A 21,282-nucleotide genomic window follows, 5' to 3' on the forward strand; every position below is an offset into this window, starting at 1 on the left:
AATATAGGGGTGGGAATAGGTACTGGTGGTCAAGCCTAGCATGAGTGAGGCCTTGGGTTTTTTTATTGCCAGCACCACCAAAGAGGAGGAGGTATGGAAAGGAAGAGAGACCCAATACTACCAGTATTCCACTTCCGTATCAGAGTCAGAACAAGGCAGGAAGAAAAGGATGTTAAGCAGCTGGAATTAAAGCAAACTCAACTGTGAACTGTCCATGGTTCAGTCAGGGACATCTTGCTCATGCAAGAGAACAATGGGAGTACGTTATGGAAACAAGTGGTATATCATTGTTGTAATTATTTTCAACATGCCATGTGAAACCGTACCCTTTATTTTCTCTCTCGTATTCTCTTACCATGGTTTTACCCCTACTATCACTGTATCTGATCTTAGTACCCTGAATACTGTGTGTGTGTGTGTGTGTGTGTGTGTGTGTGTGTGTGTATCAAACTAGGGAAGGGAAAGGGAAAACCAAAATTGAGAGACAAAGGATAAAAAGACAAACCATTCCAAAAGCAATACTTACAAAACCATTTGGTGTAAACCAACTGAACATCTCATGGGCGGGATGGGAGGATACGGGAGGGGAGAGGGGGTAGAATGAGGGAAGAGATAACAAGTTGGATAAGAAATGTACTCACTGCCTTACATATGAAACTATAACCCCTCTGTACTTCACTTTGACAATAAAGAAGAAGAAAAAAGAAGTAAATATCAGTAGAGATTCACAATCATTTGGCTTGGGTTATGAATCTAAGTTCTCATATTATGTATATACTACATATCTTATGTACACACCATATGTTATACATAAGATCTTAAGCCTTGAGAATAAATCAATTGGATGAATCAATGTCCTCTAGTGGAATGATATCCAGAAAAAACACATATACAACCTTCATGTTATACTACTGGTGATATTTTAAACTTTGTCATAGAATAAAGTTGTTCTTTGCTGTTTGTAAATGGTAAAAAAAAAAAAAAAAAGAAAGAAAGGAAGAAAGACAGAAAACAACGGAAGTGAAGGAACGCAGGGGAGACATAACCAACAGCCAAGTGTCATCAACAAAAATGGCTGAAACAAAGAGGAAGCAACTCCTGCAACAAACCCTACACAATTTGATCAAAAAGGAGACGATTTAAAGCTAACAAAAAGTCAAAAATAAAATTATGAGGGGCTGGGAATATGGCCTAGTGGCAAGAGTGCTTGCCTCCAACACATGAAGCTCTCGGTTCGATTCCCCAGCACCAACCACATATATGGAAAACGGCCAGAAGGGGCGCTGTGGCTCAGGTGGCAGAGTGCTAGCCTTGAGCGGGAAGAAGCCAGGGACAATGCTCAGGCCCTGAGTCCAAGGCCAAAATAATAATAATAATAAAATAAGATAAAATTATGAGAATTTGTATTAGTAAGAGATCTAAATTTTGGCTAATAGTTATTGAGTAAGGAATTTGAAAGATCACAAAATTAAAGGAAAATAATACTTAAAAGGATTTGACTATTCCAGTAAAGGTCCAGACTATATGTAAATAAGTATTTTTAAAATGCTGATCAAATATTCTGAAGATCCAAATATGCACCACAGTTCTGATAATTAGGTCAGAACTGAGAATAAGGGCAAATTCAACATCTTATTTGTAAAAACCAATCACTTGTCTTCTCAGCCTAATGCTCAGTTCTAGTAGTAACTTATAAAGGGAACTGAATTGTCAACAAATACTAAATGATAACAATGAATGCTAACTGGCAGCTAACAGCCTAAAAAGGAAATAAAATGTAAACACAAAAACTACCTCAAAAAGCACGAAAATCAGAGACCTCTGAAATGGGCCAGGGAAATAATTTATGTATCTCACACTTTTAGATATCTCACACTTTTTTATATGTCCCACACTTTTAGATAGAGTACAATAATTGGTATTTAAGTCTTGAATCAATATGATGTTAAATTATGTTTCGTATACCACTTAGATTAACTCATTAAAAATGTTTGTTTAATGCAGCTGTGGTACTCATAGGCACTTGTGGGTAGAGACGGGCGGGAAAAACTGAGAGCATGAGGGGAGGAATGAGTATCCAAAAAGAAATGTACTCAATACCTGACTTATATAACTGTAACCCCTCTGTACATTACCTTTATTATACCTACTAACAATAAAAATTTAAATGTTTATTTTTTAAAAAATCTTGGAGGCCAGGCGTGGATGGACCACGCCTATAACCCTCGCTACTCAAGAGACTGAGATCGGAGGATCACAGCTCCAAACTAGCCCAGGGAAGCAAGGTCTGTGAGACTCTTAACTCCAATTAGCCACCAAAAAGCCAGAAGTGGTAGAAGAGCACTAGCCTTGAGCAAAAAAGCTCAGGGTCTGAGTTCAAACTTCAGGGCCAGTACACTAAAAAATAAAATAAATCTTGGTGCTTTTGAGCCAGAGGCATGGCTCAGCAGTAAAGCACTAGCCCTGGGTTCCAAACCTTAGTACCATTTAAGTTAAAAAAAAAAAAAAAAAAAAACCTTAGTGTGTAAAATTAGCTTAATTGGTAGAATACTTTTTATCCCAATCATCTATGATGAAAGTGTTACTAATAAGGCATGTGTAAGTTACTCTAACAAATCCATGACAACAAAGATCATCTTGAATTCAATGGTACTTCTATGGTTAAGCTCACTTAGAAAATGAAGAAAGTGCCTTTTTAAATCATTTTTATATCTGGAACAATTCTAGACATGCTGCTCAATAAATCATTTTCAAACCTTTTAAGTTAAAAGACAGAAAGCTGAGCTAGAAGCAGTGGCTCACACCTGTAATCCTAATTCCTCAGGGGGCTGAGATTGAGCAGACCCCAGTTAAAGGCCAACTCAAGACACCCAAGATCCCATCTCAATCAAGAAAAACCTGGGCACAATGTTGCACATCTGTCACCTCAGCAATGCAGGGAGGAAAAAATAGAAGATCATGGTCTAGGTCTGCCCAGCTAAAAAGTGAGATTCTATTTGAAAAATAACAAAAGCTAAAAGGGCTAGAGAACCTGCTTTGCAAGTGCAAGAAGGCCCTAATGAATTCAAAACCCCAATACCTTAAAAAAAGAAACATCACTGAAACTGACTTCAGCACTTAAGTTTTTCCTAGTATGGATATGGGAGCTCAAATGTTCAGAAAGCAAGCATACATTTCTTCAAAGACCTTGACTTAAAATCTGACAATCTTAGTCATTTTTGTTTCATTACACATAATACAAACCCAGTATTGTTCTTATACCTCTACACTTCAGAGACAATCTAAATAATAGCTAGTACATCCATTTAAGCACATATCCCTCTTAATTCCCACCATTTCTATAGTACCCTACCAATCAGTGGTTCTAAGGAAATTCCCTTAATAATCTTACAAATGTAGTCCCTAGCCAATGTCTGAATTCTAGCCTACAATTTAAAAGCAATTTGAGGTTAAAAAAAAGTTACATATAGGGCTGGGAATTTGGCCTAGTGATAGAGTGCTTGCCCAGCAAGCATGAAGCCCTGGGTTCAATTCCTCAGTACCACATATACAGAAAAAGCAAGAAGTGGCGCTGTGGCTCAAGTGGTAGAGTGCTAGCCTTGAGCAAAAGGAGGCCAGGGACAGTATTCAGCCCTGAGTTCAAGCCCCAGGCCTGGCATAAATAAAGGGGGGAGTGTACTGAGAAAATACATTTTTCCTCAGTTTTTTGTATTATCAGTATGTATTACTATGCTATCACTCAACAGAGACTCAACCATTTATTGAATGAATTTTGAAGGACAGTGTGGCTCATTAATTCATAGGGTAGATTTTCGGGGAGACGTGGCAGAGCATTGCCTAGTATGGGTAGGGTCTTGGATTAGACCACCCCTAGCACAATCAATCACACACACACACAGTTACTAGCTACTATGAAGTCACAATTACTAGCTTCTGTAAAGTTCACAGGACAGTCTCTTTCACATTTAGTACCTTTCTCCTCCATGAAGCACCCAGAAAGTCTCTAGGCTGCCTTTTATCAGATATACAAATTAAATAATACAAGTGATGGGAAAATGCACAGCACTAATAGTGATAAAGTGCCCCACGTTAATTTTACTTAATATGCTATGGGAGACCATAAACACATTTGTTACAAATTATCCTAACTGCATGTTAAAAACAATTAAGAAAAGCACATACTATACAACAAAACATTCACAGACATGCCAGATTTTCTCATCTATTCTGCATTTGTATCAACATACAAATTAGGTTTTCAGAAAAAGAATTAAACGGCACAGCAGTAATGTTACTTATCAGAAATACAAATTAGATACCAAGATATGAGCATCTATTGCCTTTTGTCTCACCTTTCAACATTAGAAAATTTACTTCTTTATATGTTTAAACATTAAAATACAGTATATTACTAAGCAAAGAAAAGTATATCATTTGATAGGTTAAAGCCTCAGCATTTTAAATGCTTTTATTGTTCATCTTCACCACCATTATCTTCCCCGAAATGAACAGATGGCATCTCCACACACATAAACAACATTTGAGATGTATTATTTCATTCCAAAGGTTCTTTTTCTAAGCACCAAATAATACTTATAGAAGCAAAATTTATACAACCCCAATATGCAAAGAAAGTTAATTAACAAGTAAAAATTAGGAAATGTCTTACTGATGTTTCTCTAAATCCTGCATCTTAACTATGGTTACTTTATGCACATTACCCTTCATAATGAGATTTCTTAATAAGCTGTGTTGATGATTCACAGTTATTAGTCTTACAACACAGTGGCAAATAACTTAGAGGGCTTGATTTCATTTTAAAGAGTCATTTTTGTCACTACTTTTTAAACACAAAAAATAAATCCACCCACTCATCACTATTCATATACAAATATCCAATTTGTGCTTTAAAAAAAGCTTTGTAAATCCTGTAATGTTCAATAAACTTTGCCTTCAAATGGCATTCTAATTTTTAATTACAACATCAGAATGCTATGATTTTTAAGTCCTAATAACAATCACTGATGAACTAAAGAAATTAAGAATAGCTCATCATACTAGTAGGACTCCCAAAATCTCAACAAAAATCAACTGTTAAACTGGGAATATGGCCTAGTGGCAAGAATGCTTGCCTCGAATATATGAAGCCCTGCGTTCGATTCCTCAGCACCACATATATACAAAACGGCCAGAGGTGGCGCTGTGGGTCAAGTGGCAGAGTGCTAGCCTTGAGCCAAAAGAAGCCAGGGACAGTCAGTGCTCAGGCCCTGAGTCCAAGGCCCAGGACTGGCAAAAAAAAAAACTTATTTTAAAAACAGAATTTTAAAAAGTTATACAAATGATGAAAATTCATTTTTGTGGGGGAAGGATTTAGGTTTGAACTCTGGGCCTTGTACCCACTTAGCTTATGTTTGACACTCTATCATTTGAGTCACACTTCCGCCAGCTTTTTTGCTGGCTATTTTGGAAATGCAATCTACCAGACTTTTCTGCCTGGGCTGGCTTCAAAATATGATTCTCCAGATGTCTGCCTCCTGATTAGCTGGATAACAGGCATAAGACACTGGTACTCAACTGAAAATTCATTTTTAAATTGTGTTCAAAACAAGTACTTTGGTAATTTAACAGTCTATCTTCCTAATGATTATACAAGAAGGGATATGTGTAATAAATTCATATTATTTGGGGGGTAGCCCCAAAATAACTCTGTAGGTATAAAGTGACTGTTCCTGCCATGGTCTTTTTACCATCTACAACACTAAGACATTCAAGTAGTCAAATGATTTTAGAAGTATATAAAACACACCCCACCAAACAGCTGCCAACAACTCTTACTGAAAGAAACCAAATCCCTCAGTGGTTCTCAAGTTTCCTGAATAGTGCCAGCATGTTGTGAATGAAATGTCTCCACAACTGCAATGGAATAGTGTGGCAAGGTAGCAAATAGGAGATTTAAGGGTTAGTCTTATGGCTCCTTTTACTGTAATCATTAGAATTAATTAACCTAATGCAAAGCTGAGACAAGAGGTTTGGCTAACTTATCATGGCTGGATCTTCAGAAGTCACAGAAATGCTTGCTGCCCCACAGACTGAAAGATCATATTCATCTCCTACTTCACTTAAGCCAGTTTTAGGTTGAAGTGCTGAACAATGTTCCCAGGCAAAGCAAGGGCTCAAGCTCTTAGAGTAAGGATACAAATATTATCTAAAATCCTCTGGCAAAGTGTGCTGCAGCACTCCCCTCTTAACATGAAGGAACTGATAAAAAAAAATCCTAACTTCTTGGGCTTTTCAAAATAAAATTTTGCTGGGCACAAGTGGCTCACGCCTATAATCCTAGCTACTCAAGAGGCTGAGATCTGAAGATTCCAGTTCAAAGCCAGCCATGGCAGAAAAGGCCTTAACACTCTCATCTCCAATTAACCACCAGAAAACTGGAAGTGGTGCTGTGGCTCAAGTGACAGAACTCTAGCACTGAGCTGAAGAGTTCAGCAACAGTGCCCAGGCCCAGAGTTCAAGCCCCACTACCAACAAAATAAATAAAGTAAAAATATATAATTCTTCAGTGTTTAATCCATTTAATATTAAAACTGTAGCTATGCTGCTTTGGGGGACTGAGGGTATATTTTCAGTTTTGTTTTGTTTTTGCACTCTGAGGGCCTTTAGCATAGAAATATTCTACCACTAGCTAACCAGCTAACTGCAGAAATTTCAGCATCATACACACATTTTTACTAAAATATTTGTCAGACTGTTTGGTGCATAAGAAATCTAAGGCCTTGGGCTGGGGATATGGCCTAGTGGCAAGAGTGCTCACCTCGTATACATGAAGCCCTGGGTTCGATTCCCCAGCACCACATATACAGAAAATGGCCAGAAGTGGCACTGTGGCTCAAGTGGCAGAGTGCTAGCCTTAAGCAAAAAGAAGCCAGGGACAGTGCTCAGACCCTGAGACCAAGCCCCAGGACTGGCCAAAAAATAAATAAATAAGTAAATAAATAAGGCCTTACTTCTCCATCTCATTTTAGAATATGCTTTTAATTGTGGTCTTCAAATAATGTACGCTACATATATTATATGCTATATATAATATGTATTGCTTTATTGTATACATTATATATATTTGATCATGAGACATACTACATATATATTCTTTTTTAAAATATTTCATGTTTCTTTTTTCATGCTGGTGATTTCATGACCCTCCTGATCCTCTCAAGTCCTAAGAGAGAGTTAAAAGAATTAAAAATGCCCCAAAGCTGGGGCTGGGATATGGCCTAATGATAGAGTGTTTGCCTCACATACATGAAGCCTTGGGTCCAATTCCTCAGTACCACATATATAGAAAAAGTCAGAAGTGGTGCTGTGGCTCAGTTGGTAGAGTGTTAGCACAAAGAAGCCAGGGATAGTATTCAGGCCCTGAGTTCAAGCCCCAGGATTGGCAAAAAAGAAAGAAAAATGCCCCAGAGCATTGGTCCTATGTACTACTCTAGGGAGAACTGACAAAATCATCTCTGAAATCATTTTCTGTAGGGCTTAATTCTCCCATGAAACCCCCAATCAGAAAGACTATATATTGTATATATAAATATTGAATATCTATGTATGCATGTATGTGTGTGCATATATATATATATATTAGTATACACAGAAAGAGAGAGTTGGGAAACTTAGACCAAAATGATAACTTGCTACCTTTTTTTTTATCCTAAGTCCTTATTTTCTTTTTGGGCTGGTACTGGGGCTTGAACTCAGGATCTTGTGCTCTTGCTCAGCTTTCTTCTGACACTGAGCACTCTATACTATGTGCTCTACCACCTGAGCCACACTTGCAGTCCAGTTGTTTTTTTACTGCTTAACTAGAGGTAAGTGTCACAGACTTTTCTCCCCAGACTGACTTTGAACGGAGATCTTCAGATCTCAGCCTCTTAAGTAGCTAGTAGTAACACAGGTATATGCTACCAGTTCATTTTTGTGTGTGTAACTGGGGCTTGAACTCACTATACTTTGAGGATAACAAACTCTTTCTAGTGTACTTGCACAATCTTCTTTAGGTTTATTTGAATATGTCTTCTAGCATAAAGTACCAGAGGAGGAAATTTTATACTATTATAATTCCAATGACCTCTGCAGAAATAAATGGGAATACAAAACCAAATGAAATGGTTAATATGCTTTCCGAGGGCATTCATGCCTGTCATTTCACTCAGGAAGTACAGATGGGGAGGACTGTGGTACAAGAACAAGGCAAAATGTTATTAAAACTATCTCAACAACAACAAAAAAAAGTGTGCATGGTAGGGTAGGCCTGCCATCACAGCTTCACAGACAGCATAAGGATGATTGTACTCTAGGTCTAGCCAGGCAAAAAACTTGAGGCCACATCTGCAAAATAACTAAGCAAAAAAAGCGGGGGAGGGGTTGTGGTTGTGGCTCAAATGATAAGGCCATCTGCTTAGCAAGAACAAGGGGCAGAATTCAAACTCACAAACCACCATCAAAAAAAAAGAAAAATTAAAGAATTAACTCTGGGCCTCATGTATGCTAAGCCTATGCTCTTCTACTGAGCCTCACACTCAACCAGAGGAAAAAAAATTTTAAGTTGATTATCTTTAGAATATCTATTTGTATCAGATGACCTTTATTATTTTTCCCAAAGTACAAAATAAAAACTACACTATTTTCCTGGGCACCAGTAGATCACACCTGTAATCCTAGCTACTCAAAGAGGCTGAGATTTGAGGATCACAGTTCAAAGCCAGCCCAGGCTGAAAAGTCCATGAGCCTTTTGTCCTTTTGTTTTGTTTTGTTTGCCAATTCTGGGGCTTGAACTCAGGGCCTGAGCACTGTCTCTGGCTTCTTTTTGCTCAAGGCTAACACTCTACCACTTGAGCCACAGCACTACTTCTGGATTTTTCTGTTTATGTGGTGCTGAGGAATCAAACCCAGGGCTTCATGCATGCACGGCAAGCACTCTACCAATAAGCCATATCCCAGGCCCAAGAGACTCTTACCTCCAATTAACCACCAGAAAACCAGAAGTGGTTCTGTGGCTCAACTGGCAGGGACAGTGCCCAGGCCCAGAGTTCAAGCCCCATGAACAACAAAAACAAACAAACAACAAAAACACTATTTTACCTAAAACCAATCTGAATGGTTTGATGTAGCTGGGCATCGGTGGCTCCCACCAGTAATCTAGCTACTGAGGAGGCTGAGATCTGAAGATCTCAAATCCAGCCCAGACAGGAACTTCTGTGAGACTCTTACCTTCAAGTGACCACCAGAAAACCCATAGTGGCACAGTGGCTCAAAGTGGTAGAGTGCTAGCCTTGAGCAAAAGAGCTCAGGGGCAGCACCCAGACCCTGAGGACAAACAAAACAAACAAAAAAAAAAAACTAGCTTTCCAGTCATGTGCTATAACAATGAAGAATCACCTATATTGTGGTTATCTACTATTCCCTTGACCTCGGCCAAAATCAACTAACTATAAATGGTCTCTTCTAATGTACTTGAAAATAATCTTAAGGAAATATCACCCTTTAAATTTTATGTACTAATGATAGATTCATTTGCAACCTTTTTTCCATAGACAAAAATTTATTTGATCTAGTTCTGATTTAGCTGAATACTCACTGAAGATGTAAATAATTGAGAACACAACTGTTTTGCCTGTGTGTGCATTTTTAAATACAATACTCATTTTCTGGTTTCAAAAAAGCACAAAGAGTTCCAAATCAAATTCTGCAGGGCAAACCTAGGCAGATCTAAGATCATATATTTTTTTCTTATAACCTGAGTAACAGAGTTTAGAAGATACTTTTCCAGGGGTCTAGAAAACAGCCCTGCCAGCCTTGATCATGGACTTCCAGCCTCCAGGACTGTGGGATAGCAGTATCTATCGCTTCAGCCCTCCACCCCATCTGCAGAGCTTTTTTCTGATGGGCCAAGCTGGCTGAAACAGCATCCAACCCTGGAACCCACAGGCACCCAGCCCTCCAGCCCAAATATCATAGCTGGAGGGCAAATCAATGAAGAATAAACAAGTGTTCAGGATCAAACCCTGCACGCCTAAGGGCTGGAAGTTTCCTGGAAGAGGTGGCCAAATACCCTCTTTCAACTGAAGCTGAGAGTCCAGCTCAAGCCTCTCCTTGCCATGTTCCACTGAACTGAGTCAAGTGTCTGGGGTGGATCGGGTGCTGTACCTTATGCCTGTAATGCCAGCTACTCCCGAGACGGGGAAAGAGGTTCAAGGTCAGCCTCAGCAAAAACTCAACAAGACCCCCTAGCTCTATCAATAAAAAGGTAGGCACAGTGCTACACACTTGTCATCCTAGACATACAGGAAGCAAAAGTAGGAGGAAAACTGTCCAACCTAGACTGAGTAAAAAAAAAAAAAGCAAGATCCAGCCAGGTGCCAGTGTCTCATGCCTGTAATCCTAGCTTCTCAGGAGGCTGAGATCTGAGAATCATGGTTCAAAGCCAGCCTGGGCAGAAAACTCTTATCTGCAGTCAAGCAACAAAAAAAGCTGGAAGTGGAGTTGTGGCTCAAGGCATAGAGTGCTAGCCTCAAGCAAAAGAAAGCTCAGAGATAACCAAGCCCTTGAGTTCAAGCCTCAGGACCAGGAAAAAAAGCAAAAGCAAGATTGTATCTCAAAAGTTACAAGAACAAAAGGGCTGGAGTGTGGCTCACTCCACACTAAAGCAGCTGCCTAACAAAAGCAAGAAGCCCTGAGATCAAACCCCAGAAGCCACAAACAAAAAACAAAAACAAAAGTATGACATCCAGACTCAGAAACACCTGCATTTGATCCCCAGCGTCCAATTAATTACTCATCTGTAAAATGAGGCTACAGAAATTGACTACACCAGGTTTTCATGTGCAGATTAGAAATCTATGTGATGGAAAAATAAGATTCTACATCAGAATGCACATATGCACACACACAAACACACATCTTTTCTTCCTACAAAGAATAAATTCAGGTCTTCACTTATAACAACCTTAACCAACTTATTTCTCCCACCTGTAAGTCCTAGGTTTGCAAACTAAACATCCATTAGGTTTGTAAAAAAGCTACTGGATATTAACACAATTTCCATCATCTAAAAGTTGCTACATTTCAAACAAGTACTCACTGATTTTCAGGTTCCTTTTCTTTTTTTGCCCAGTGCTGAAGCTTGAACTCTGGGCCTGGGTACTACCCCTAGGCTCCTTTGGCTCAAGGCTAGCACTCTACCACTGAGTTGCAGCACCATTTCCTCAGGCTTCTTTTTTTACTATATAAGCATAAAAAATTACATTCTTATTCACGCTAAACATAAGGTCCTTAATATAACAGGTTAATATATTTATTTAGCACATTCTTATTAAAATTTTTTAAAGGCCTGGTTTGGTTTTGTGATGCCAGTCAGTCCTAGGGCTTGAACTCATGGCCTGGATGTTGAGGGTTCATTTGCTTTAGTTTTTGGTTTTTCTGGTTAATTGGAAATAAGAGTCTTCCTGACTTTGAGCCTCTTGAGTAGCTGTGAGCCACTGGGGCCCAGCTAGGTTTGATTCTTTACAAATGAGCATCCTCTCATCAATTTGGTTTATCTGGCAACCAACTTTACAAATTAAAATGTTCCTCAATCAAGGACTATCAATCTGCCCCATTCCCCGTTAAAAACTTTAGTCTATATGTACAAATTAGTGAAGAATTTAAGAACCACTGTCTAAGGTAAGATGATAAGGAAAGTTAACATTCTTCAAAATATATTTTCTGCTGCCGCAATTGCTTCAGGAAAATGAGTGGACTTCATGTCAGAGACTTGCATTCAACTGATAGGTCCACTTCTCTGTTATACAACCAGATTACCCACGAGAAGGAAATATTCTCACATGCCTTCCTCACAGACCTTCAAAAACTACCTCACAATGTTTTCAGGAATAAACTTATAAGGTGTGCGGTGACTTTTTTTTAAGAAAATCACTCAAGTATTCATTAATCACAAATCAAAAATTACTTTCTTAAAAGATCTGATTGTTAGAATTTTTTTAATTCTCCTAATTTTTTCAACACATAAAATTAGAAGCTGGGCACTGGGGGTTCACACCTGTACTCCCAGTTCACTCAGGAGGCTGAGATCTGAAGATTGAGGTTCGCAGCCAACCCAGACAGGAAGTCCGTAATACTCCTATCTCCAATAAACTACACAGAAAGAGTTGGAAGTGGCACTATGGCTCAGGTGGTAGAATGCTCACTAGCCTTGAGAAAAAGAATCTCAGGGATAGCATCCAGGCCCTAAGTTCAAGCCCTAGGACCAGCACAAAACAAAACTATAGCATGTCTTCACCAGAAAGTAAATGGAGGGGAAAGAAATACACTTTTCCAAAATAAAAAATGTATTTACATTAATATATACTGGGATGATACAAGGGTACAACCAATTTAAAATGATTTTAATTAACCAAACCTTATTTAGCACATTCACCCACATAGATTCATCACTATCTTCTTCTTGGTTTTTGTTATTAGCTGTCTTTTTTTTTTCCCACCCAAACACAGCACAGGAATAGGCAAGGTAGTTTATCCCAAAAATGCTTGGAGTAATAAAGATTAGAGAGAGAGTATCTGGCAGCTACCTAGGCCTTTAAAAGGGTTAGGGAAGAGGGGACAAGATAGAAATACTAAAAGGGCATTTCACATTTTGTGGCTATAAATCATGGTGAGAAGGAAATTCAGCCCTGCACAAGTAGAGCTGTAAGCATGTTTCCTACCCTGGCTTAAAGTCAATCCTGCTTTAAAACCAGTTAATAACTGTCTGAAGAATATAAACTTACCTGGTAGCCACTGGCAAGAAATTTCAAGGGCTAACCTTTTGGAAAGCAAACAGCCAACTCTGCTAAATTAGTTTACAATGAATTGCCTTTACTGAGTTTCAGAAGCAAACCACTCACTGCCTTAAATACTCTACATTTCCCTCAAGGCCTTAAGAGCACAGTCATAAAGCATGGAACACCTAGTCTTAAATTCTAGTCTAAGCCCTGACTTTGCTGCGAGTGCTCTGCAGTCAGTTATTTGGTATACTTCGTTTCTTCTGTAAACAGAAAGTGGAAGCATTATTTTAAAGGATTAAAGCCAACAGTGAAGAAATTTTACAGTTCTTAAAACAGGGTTTTTAAGATTTTCCTGGGGCGTGGAATATGGCTTAGAGGTAGTGCTTGCCTTGCATGCGTGAAGCCTTGGGTTCGATTCCTATGCATCATAGAAACAGAAAAAGCCAGAAGTGGGGCTGTGGCTCAAGTGGTAGAGTGCAAGCCTTGAGCAAAAAGAAGACAGGGACAGTGCTCAGGCCCTGAGTCCAAGCCCCAGAACTGGCAAAAAAAAGAAAGATTTTCCTGTAAGACCTAAGTAAAATTGTATTTGTAAAACACCTCAAAAACAATGTTTCACACATTTTAAACATATTGTGCTAGGTACTATTACATAATATCCATTTTAAGTCAAGTAGGAAAATACATAAAATAACTAGATGAAACCAAATACTTAATTCAAATCCTAGGCATCCAAACTCTTAATCAGAATTAAGATATTCGGGGCTGGGGATATGGCCTAGTGGCAAGAGAGCCTGCCTCATATACATGAGGCCCTGGGTTCGATTCCCCAGCACCACATATACAGAAAACGGCCGGAAGTGGCGCTGTGGCTCAAGTGGCAGAGTGCTAGCCTTGAGCAAAAGGAAGCCAGGGACAGTGCTCAGGCCCTGAGTCCAAGGCCCAGGACTGGCCAAAAAAAAAAAAAAAAAAAACAGAATTAAGATATTCACTTATCCTACCAGATAATGCAGTGGGAAGAATATTAAGACCTCTTAGTTGATAAGGTTTTTATACTAACTTTATTAATCTAAAATAAAATTTATTCTACTTGTGTCATAATTTTAATTACTGGTTACTTTAAAATTATTTTTGATTCCTAGAATGACAAATTCTTCAGACAAACATGTTCTATTTTTTTCAATATGATCAAGCCTGACTATCAAAGCACAAAACCATCAGAATCATAGGTGCACCTTGAGCCTACCACCAGAATTGGTTTAGCTAACCATTACAACATTTGCAAATGGAGATAACACCTCAGTGTAAATTACCTTGAGTCCTATAAAAGCAATATACTTAGTCATCAAGAAGCAGGATGTGGGCTGGGAATATGGCCTAGTGGTAAAGTGCTCATCTCATATACATGAAGCCCTGGGTTCGATTCCTCAGCACCACATATAAATAGAAAAAGCCCTAACTGGCACTGTGGCTCAAGTGGCAGAGTGCTAGCCTTGAGCAAAAAGAAGCCAGAGACAGTGCTCAGGCCCTGAGTTCAAGCCCCAGACCTGGCAACAAAAACAAAACCAAACAAACAAAGAAGCAGGATGTGCCAAGGAGAACCAAAGTCTCAATTCCTTTATTCCTTGTCTATAAGAAAGTCACTTTGGGGCTGGGAATATGGCCTAGTGGTAAGAAAGTCACTTTGCCTGGCTCCACACTTAAAAGCCTAGGTACTCAGGAGGCTGAGATCTGATTATACAGGCTCAAAGCCAGCCTGGCAGAAAAGTTGTGAGACTCTTATCTCCAATTAACCACCAAAAAGATGAAAATGCAAATGTGGCTCAAGTGGTATAATGTGCCAGCAGCAGCCTGAGCAGAAAAGCCAAGTGAGAGTTCATAGGCCTGAGATCAAGCCCCTTTCCCTCCCACAAAAAAATCACTTGGTCTCTGGCTTCATTCTTTGTCTGAAAATGGCAATAACCCTACTTCTGTTATTTGGAAACTCAAGTGAGAAAAGATACAGAAAAATATAGGCCAAAAATTGCAATACACACATAACACTGATAAAGGTTCTTGTTGTATAAGCAGTTAAGTTTCTTACAAAAAATTTCAAAGTAAACCATTACCCACTACCCCAAATTACTTTTTAAAAACTTGCCTTAGATTGACTTCTCTTTCCATTTCTTAGGCTAAACTTCTCCTTCATTTCTTCTAATATTATCTTCAGTTTCTTCTCTTCAGGTGTCCCTAAGTATTTTGGGTTCACATGCAGGTAACAATGCCATTTGGCTGATTCAAAGCCCCAGTGGCAAGTTCTTTTATCAGGTGACCTGTGTGAATGCATCACAAATGTCTGGGGTGCAAACATTCCACAACACTCCAGACACTGAATACAGGGAGCATCAGGCTGGACATAAAACTGAGGTGCAAATAGACCCTGACATTTGCCCAAGCACTCATGCTCCACTTCAAAGGCACTGCCAGTTTCCTTTAACTGGGCCAATGAGTTTTTAGGAGGAAGTATGCTACCATTTTGAGGAAAAGTCCTTGGCCTCAATAAAGCATTACACAGTCTTTGTGCATCAGTTAATGTGATCAGCCCACAGGAAGGGGCATTGAATGGAAGTATTCCCAGGACTTTTAAGATATGAAGCTGATCTGAAGTACACCTGGAGCAGTAGATGTATAATTCATCACACACTGTATTTATTTGCTGAAGTGAAAACTCTCGGAGCACAGAATTTAAGACTTGGGGCAAACAGAGTCTCCTTTCTCCTCCAACTTGGAAACAAGAAATCGACTCCCCTTCCAAAACAGTCTGGGTGAGCTCTGTGGAGCTGTCAGAAGGAATGAGCAGTGGGCCAGGAAGAACCTGAGGGGATGGCAGAGGCAGAAATACAGTAGGTGACATGCTTTCTTGGGAATAGCGAGCAGAAAATGCTGCAGGTCCACCCAAAGAGCTCTGACTACTTAAATGGAATTGTGCCAGTGTGTGTTTCAAACTGGGATTTAAATGTAAAGGCTCCGTCATGGGGTTTCGCTTGCCATGCTCTCCATCAGTTTCCATTGGTGTGTCTCCATAGTCATCCAAGTGTTCCATCTTTACAGTTGGCACCTTGTTCACCACTTTCCCATTTGCATGAATGTCTGTCATCAATTTTTTCACTGGAGGGCTGCCATCATCTCCCATCCCGTTCAGTTTTTTATTTGAGCCCGGAACCAAGGAGAAATTTGTCTGTAGATTTTCCATTGCTACGTTAATTGAGTTAAATAATTAAATCTGAGGTTTGCATTTGCATTTTGTTGCTTATAGAGAAACAATAATGAGGATGATAGGAAATGTTACTTTTCAATTTCATAGGAAATGTTAATTTCCAAGGAGAAATTTTCCTACTAGATTTTGCAACTTGGCATTGGTTCTGCTTATCCTCTAGTACAAGGTCACTGCAAATGCTATAAAATTCCTCATTTTGCTTATAATACAGAACATAATCATATGCAGAGATCTGAAAATGCTTTTGTTTTCTTGATTTATTCAAATATATGTCAAAATAAAGTTACCAATTTCTCTATTCAAGATGTCCAGGTTCAATGCAATGATTGTGTTTAATGGTTGTTTTCAAGCAAAGCATGTAGAAAAGTAAGCTATTACTGTGTCATAAAACCTAGGCCCAAACACAAGTCAAAATGATGTAATCAATTTTAGTTTTTGCCACCAGGGACACCAAAAAAGGAGAAGGAAAGTATCTTCACTAAAAATGATGGTCTGTTGGTCTGTGCTGACAAGCTGAAGAACCACTTCTGACTCCCCTTCAACTTCTATAATTGAAAACAAAGATAATGAAAAATTGTCCAGTTATCTTTGGAGATTCGTTCATTCTTCTTTTAATTAATCTGGAAGAAGAGAAAAAGGATGGGGGAGAATTACAGTTGAGTTTGGTCCTGAGGCCAAAGGGTCAGTTTCAAACCAGTTCCTTAATCTTAACCTGAGTTCACTTTACCAAAGGTAACTTTAACTTACACACCAGTTAACCAGAAGCTTTTCGTTTAGATAGAAAAGCAATCTGGTGAGTAAAGGGAGCAATATACCCCTCCGAAGGAGGAAGGCTACACAGACATAGAACATTAAACCAACTCTGTCCAGAGGTTTTATCAGCTATGCCACCTTAATAATTTTTTTCAAAAATCTCCGACTTCACCTAATTTAAAGAAAAGCCCACCAGTTTAACCAACACCCCCCCCGTATACGTTAACATATCTACCATATGAAACTAATTTACAATCTCAAGTGCATAATTCATCCGGTCAGTGTACACTACCCTTCTGGAATGTGGGCAAAAAATTAACTTTCCTTTTAAAAGGTTAGCGAATGCTTAATGGAAGCCAAAAGCTCTAAGCCTCCATGCCTGGGAATCTCCATTCTTGAACAAGACTAATCCGGGACAAAAAGCACAAGGCAGACAAGACCTCACAAAGGCTGCAAATGGAGGAAGGGGGGGGGGGAAGCGAAGATTCTTCTTCCATTTTCTCAGTGAGCGAAAAACCCCACAAGAAATCCAATTTTTTTTTTTCTTTCCAAACTCCTAGCCATTTACCTTAACACAAACCCAAAGGATTAAGGACGAAAGCCACCCACCCAGCCATCATGGGCTGCCTTTCACCACCACAGGGACACCTCAGCCAAGGCAAGCTGAGAAAGAGGGCAGAAGGCATGACCTAGAACCGGGGAGCCCCAAACCCCCGGCCACGGAAAGCCACTCACCCATCCCCACCCGACAGCCGCCGCACGGAAGTCGGGGCCCCGGGACCCTAAGGGGGGGCGTGCAGGGGGAGGAAGTAAGAGTCCTCCCACTCCACCCCACTCCGGCCCCACCTCTATCTGCGAGGTAACCCCAAGTGCCCTCCCCACACCGCCCCGCGGCGGGGGCCGCGGGAATACCGCGCGCACACACACCCCCGAACTTCCCCGCAGCTACCCCGGCGCCCCCAAGGCTGCCGCCCGCCGGCACCCCGAGCCCGAACCCGGGACAACCCAGACGAGCCAGCGCCTAGCCCAGGTGACCCCGCCGCCCGACCCCGACGCGCCCAGGGCTTCCCGCGGAGCGCACGGCGGCGTCCCGGTCCCCGGGGTCCCCGTGGCACCGGTCAAGTGCGGTGCCCTACTCGGCCGGCCCTCGCTGCCCGGGGTCAACGAGGCCAGCGCCACCGGGGAGGGGGAGGTGTCCACCACGAGCCCCCGACCTCACCTCGGACCCGCGCATCCGGACCCCGACTCCGGCCTCCGCACCCAGGAAGCCCGACGGGCTTTGTCAACTCCCCGCCACCCCTGGCCACCGCCGTCCGGCTCCCCGGGGTCCGCGCGGCCCTGACCGCCCGCCGCGTCCCCTTCCCGCCCTCCCCCGCCAGCCGGAGCCGCACCTGTGCCCGCCGCCGCCGCCGCCGCCGCTCGCCCGCTCCCCTCGGCTGTGCCGGCGCCGCTCCGAACCCCACACACATCGTTACACACAGCCCTCTGACGTCACCGGGCCTCGGCCCGCCCACGTCACTGCGGAGACACTCGGCTTCCCGCAGACGCCGCCGCCGTCTCCGGCCGCCCGGGGGAGAGCGAGGGCGGCGGAGGGGGAGGGGACGGGAGCGCAGCCAGCGGCGGCCTCGCGTGCGCGCGCGTCGCCGCAACCGCCCCGCGCGCGCCAGGCACCCAGGGACGCGCGCGCCGCCTGCCTGTCGCGGCTCTTCCGGCCGGCCTCCCCCTCCCCCCCCACCTCCGTGCGCGCGCGCCCCTCCCCCCAACCCGAGCACGCGCCCCGCGCTCCCGACCCCGCGCGCCGTCTGGGCGGCTGGCGCGGGCGATGTCTGCGGCGCACCCGGCGCAGACAGGATGTTCCCTCCCGCCCCGCCCCCACCGCCGCCGCCGCCGCCGCCCGCCCTCCTTCCTCGAGTCGCCCAGCCGGCTGTCTGGGGCCGCCGCCGCCCCGCCCCCGCCCCACCCGCGGCTCTGTGGTGGCGAGCCAGACCCCGGGCGCCCTGGCCTCGGGGCCACCGCGCGACTGTCGGGGAGGGAGGGAAGAAGTGGAGGGCGGCCCGGTGCACTGTGCGCGACCCTGGCCGCCGCCCGAGGTCGGGCGCGGGCGACCTCACCCGCCCCGCGGGCGGCAGCTGGGCCGCCCCGCCCCGGAGCTGGCCGAGTGGTGGCCGCCCAGCCTCGCCCCCCCCCCCCCCGTGCTGGCCTCGCGCCCCGGCTCGCCCGCCCGCCAGCCCCGAGGGGCCCCCGCCGCCGGCCCCCCACCCCCGCGGGGCCTCCCGCCCGGGGCCGCCCAGCCAGCTGCCGGCGCAGCGCCCGCCCCGCCCAGCGGCCCCCGCCTCGCCTGGCCGCGCCTAGCCCGGGCGGCCTCCACCCAGACGCCTTCCCCCGGCTGACCTCCATCCGGCACCCGGCCAGGCGAGGGGGGGTAGGGGAAACGGGACGACCCCCATCGGCCACCAGGGCAGACGAGGGGGAGGGGGAGGGGGCGTTCTCCATCCTGCAGCGGGCAGGGGAGGGGAGGGGGACACCCACGACCACCGGGCCAGGCGTGGGGGGGACACCCACGACCACCGGGCCAGGCGTGGGGGGGACACCCACGACCACCGGGCCAGGCGTGGGGGGTGGACACCCACGACCACCGGGACAGGCGTGGGGGGGACAACCACGACCACCGGGCCAGGCGTGGGGGGTGGACACCCACGACCACCGGGACAGGCGTGGGGGGGACACCCACGACCACCGGGCCAGGCGTGGGGGGGGACACCCACGATCACCGGGCCCAGCGGCGGGGGGGGACACCCACGATCACCGGGACAGGCGTGGGGGGGACACCCACGACCACCGGGACAGGCGTGGGGGGGACACCCACGACCACCGGGACAGGCTGGGGGGCACACCCACGATCACCGGGACAGGCGTGGGGGGGACAACCACGACCACCGGGACAGGCGTGGGGGGGGACACCCACTACCACCGGGACAGGCGTTTGGGGAGGGGGGGAACAACCACGATCACCGGGCCAGGCGTTTGGGGGGGGGGCAACCACGACCACCGGGCCAGGCGTTGGGGGGACACCCATGACCGCCGGGCCAGGCATGAGGGAGGACCTCAATCCACCAGCCGGCGGGGGGGGTGGGCAGGGGGGGCAACGACCACCGGGCCAGGCAGACGAGGGCGGGAGGACCTCTACCCCACCGTGCCCGGCGGGGGGAGGGGGGACGACGATCTCCGTCGGCACTGGGCCAGATGGGGTGGGGGACGGTGACCAAAGTTCCGGCAAAAGCGAGAGAAGACTTTTGTGCCTTTTTCTCAGCTCCCACCCCACCAGGCTGCTCTCGGGACCCGAAGGGGAGCTGCAAACGACGCCTTCCTGGGGGTGGGGGGGGTCTGTAAACGACGCCTTCCTGGGGGTAGGGGGGGTCTGTAAATGACGCGTTCCTCTGGAGGCGGGGCTGGGGGTCTAAAGGACGCGTTCTTGCTAGTGGGATGGGGTCCTGGTTTGGGTGGAGAAAGGGGGAACTGCGGCCTCGTGGGGGGGGGGGGGAGGGAGACCTTCCTGGGCCACGTTCCCAGGATAGCCCGGCAGAATTTGGGTTCCATTCCGCCCAGCTGCTCTGTCATATTTGGAAACTTCAAGAAATCCCCTTTTCGGCACCCCGCCTCGAGACTGGGAACCGAAACGCTTCGGGGAGCAGCCCCGCAGAGACTCGAGGCGCTTCAACCCAGCGACCTTGTTTGCCCCATTTTCGTCCGATTCTTGTTTTACAGCTTCGGGGTTGCCCATATTGGGGTCCGCACTGGAAATCGGCCGACTGGGAACCCCCGGGGGAGGGGGGACGTGTGGATTCTCCCCCACCCTCTTCACCACCCCCAGCCTTCACCCAAGGCTCACCAGCCTCCTCCTCCTCCCCGCCCCCCCGCTGGGGTCCCTCCCCCCACGCGCCCACCGCCCTGCTCCCAGGTCGTGCCCCCTCTCCCACCCCCACCTTCCCCGCCTCCTTTTCTGAACATGAATAATTCCCCCAGCATTTTCCATCTGTTATTGCCATAGAGACAGAAGCTCCGCAAAGATAATGATGTTCTGTGCTGAGCCAGGGCGGGGCTGGGGGTGGTGGTGGTGAAGAAACAGCATCTGTGAGTCTGGGGGAATAGATTTTCTAACCTTCGAGTATATTCGGAAGGTTTAGCTGCTGCTTAACGGCTGAGGTTGGACGGCTGCACAGTCCTGAGACTTTGCCCCTCACCAGCTCTCCGCATCTGCCTCTTAGCAAGGAAGAAACAATTTTCAGAAACCAATGTGACTGATAAATGACGTGATTCTGAAACTGCAATTAATAAACATAGCCATCTTATCAACCGCAAAAGTAATTACTTGCTAGAATGTCCAAAGACCTAAGAACCAAACTAAATTGAATAGTAAAATAAATCGACTTGGGAAAAATCAAATGCATTCCCTTCCTC

At 44.8% G+C, this 21,282-nt stretch overlaps 1 protein-coding gene across 2 annotated transcripts in view; it reads right to left on the reverse strand.

Moving 5' to 3' along the window:
* The window catches only part of Skil (SKI like proto-oncogene), a 32,202-nt gene extending 13,801 nt beyond the window's left edge, over positions 1-18,401 (reverse strand). Inside the window, exons 1-2 of one of the 2 annotated variants that reach the window (XM_048347132.1) lie at positions 18,216-18,401; positions 14,956-16,691 (exon numbers count right to left, since the gene is read on the reverse strand). In XM_048347132.1, coding sequence (XP_048203089.1) covers positions 14,956-16,047 — 1,092 coding nt within the window. In that variant the 5' untranslated portion in view covers positions 16,048-16,691; positions 18,216-18,401. Of the gene's footprint in view, positions 1-14,955; positions 17,002-18,215 lie in introns of those variants that run through there. The other variant, XM_048347133.1, reaches the window with a different exon arrangement.
* Between the last annotated feature and the right edge of the window lie 2,881 nt (positions 18,402-21,282).

The sequence above is a fragment of the Perognathus longimembris genome, chromosome 5, assembly GCF_023159225.1.
Source record: "Perognathus longimembris pacificus isolate PPM17 chromosome 5, ASM2315922v1, whole genome shotgun sequence".
NCBI lineage: Eukaryota > Metazoa > Chordata > Mammalia > Rodentia > Heteromyidae > Perognathus > Perognathus longimembris.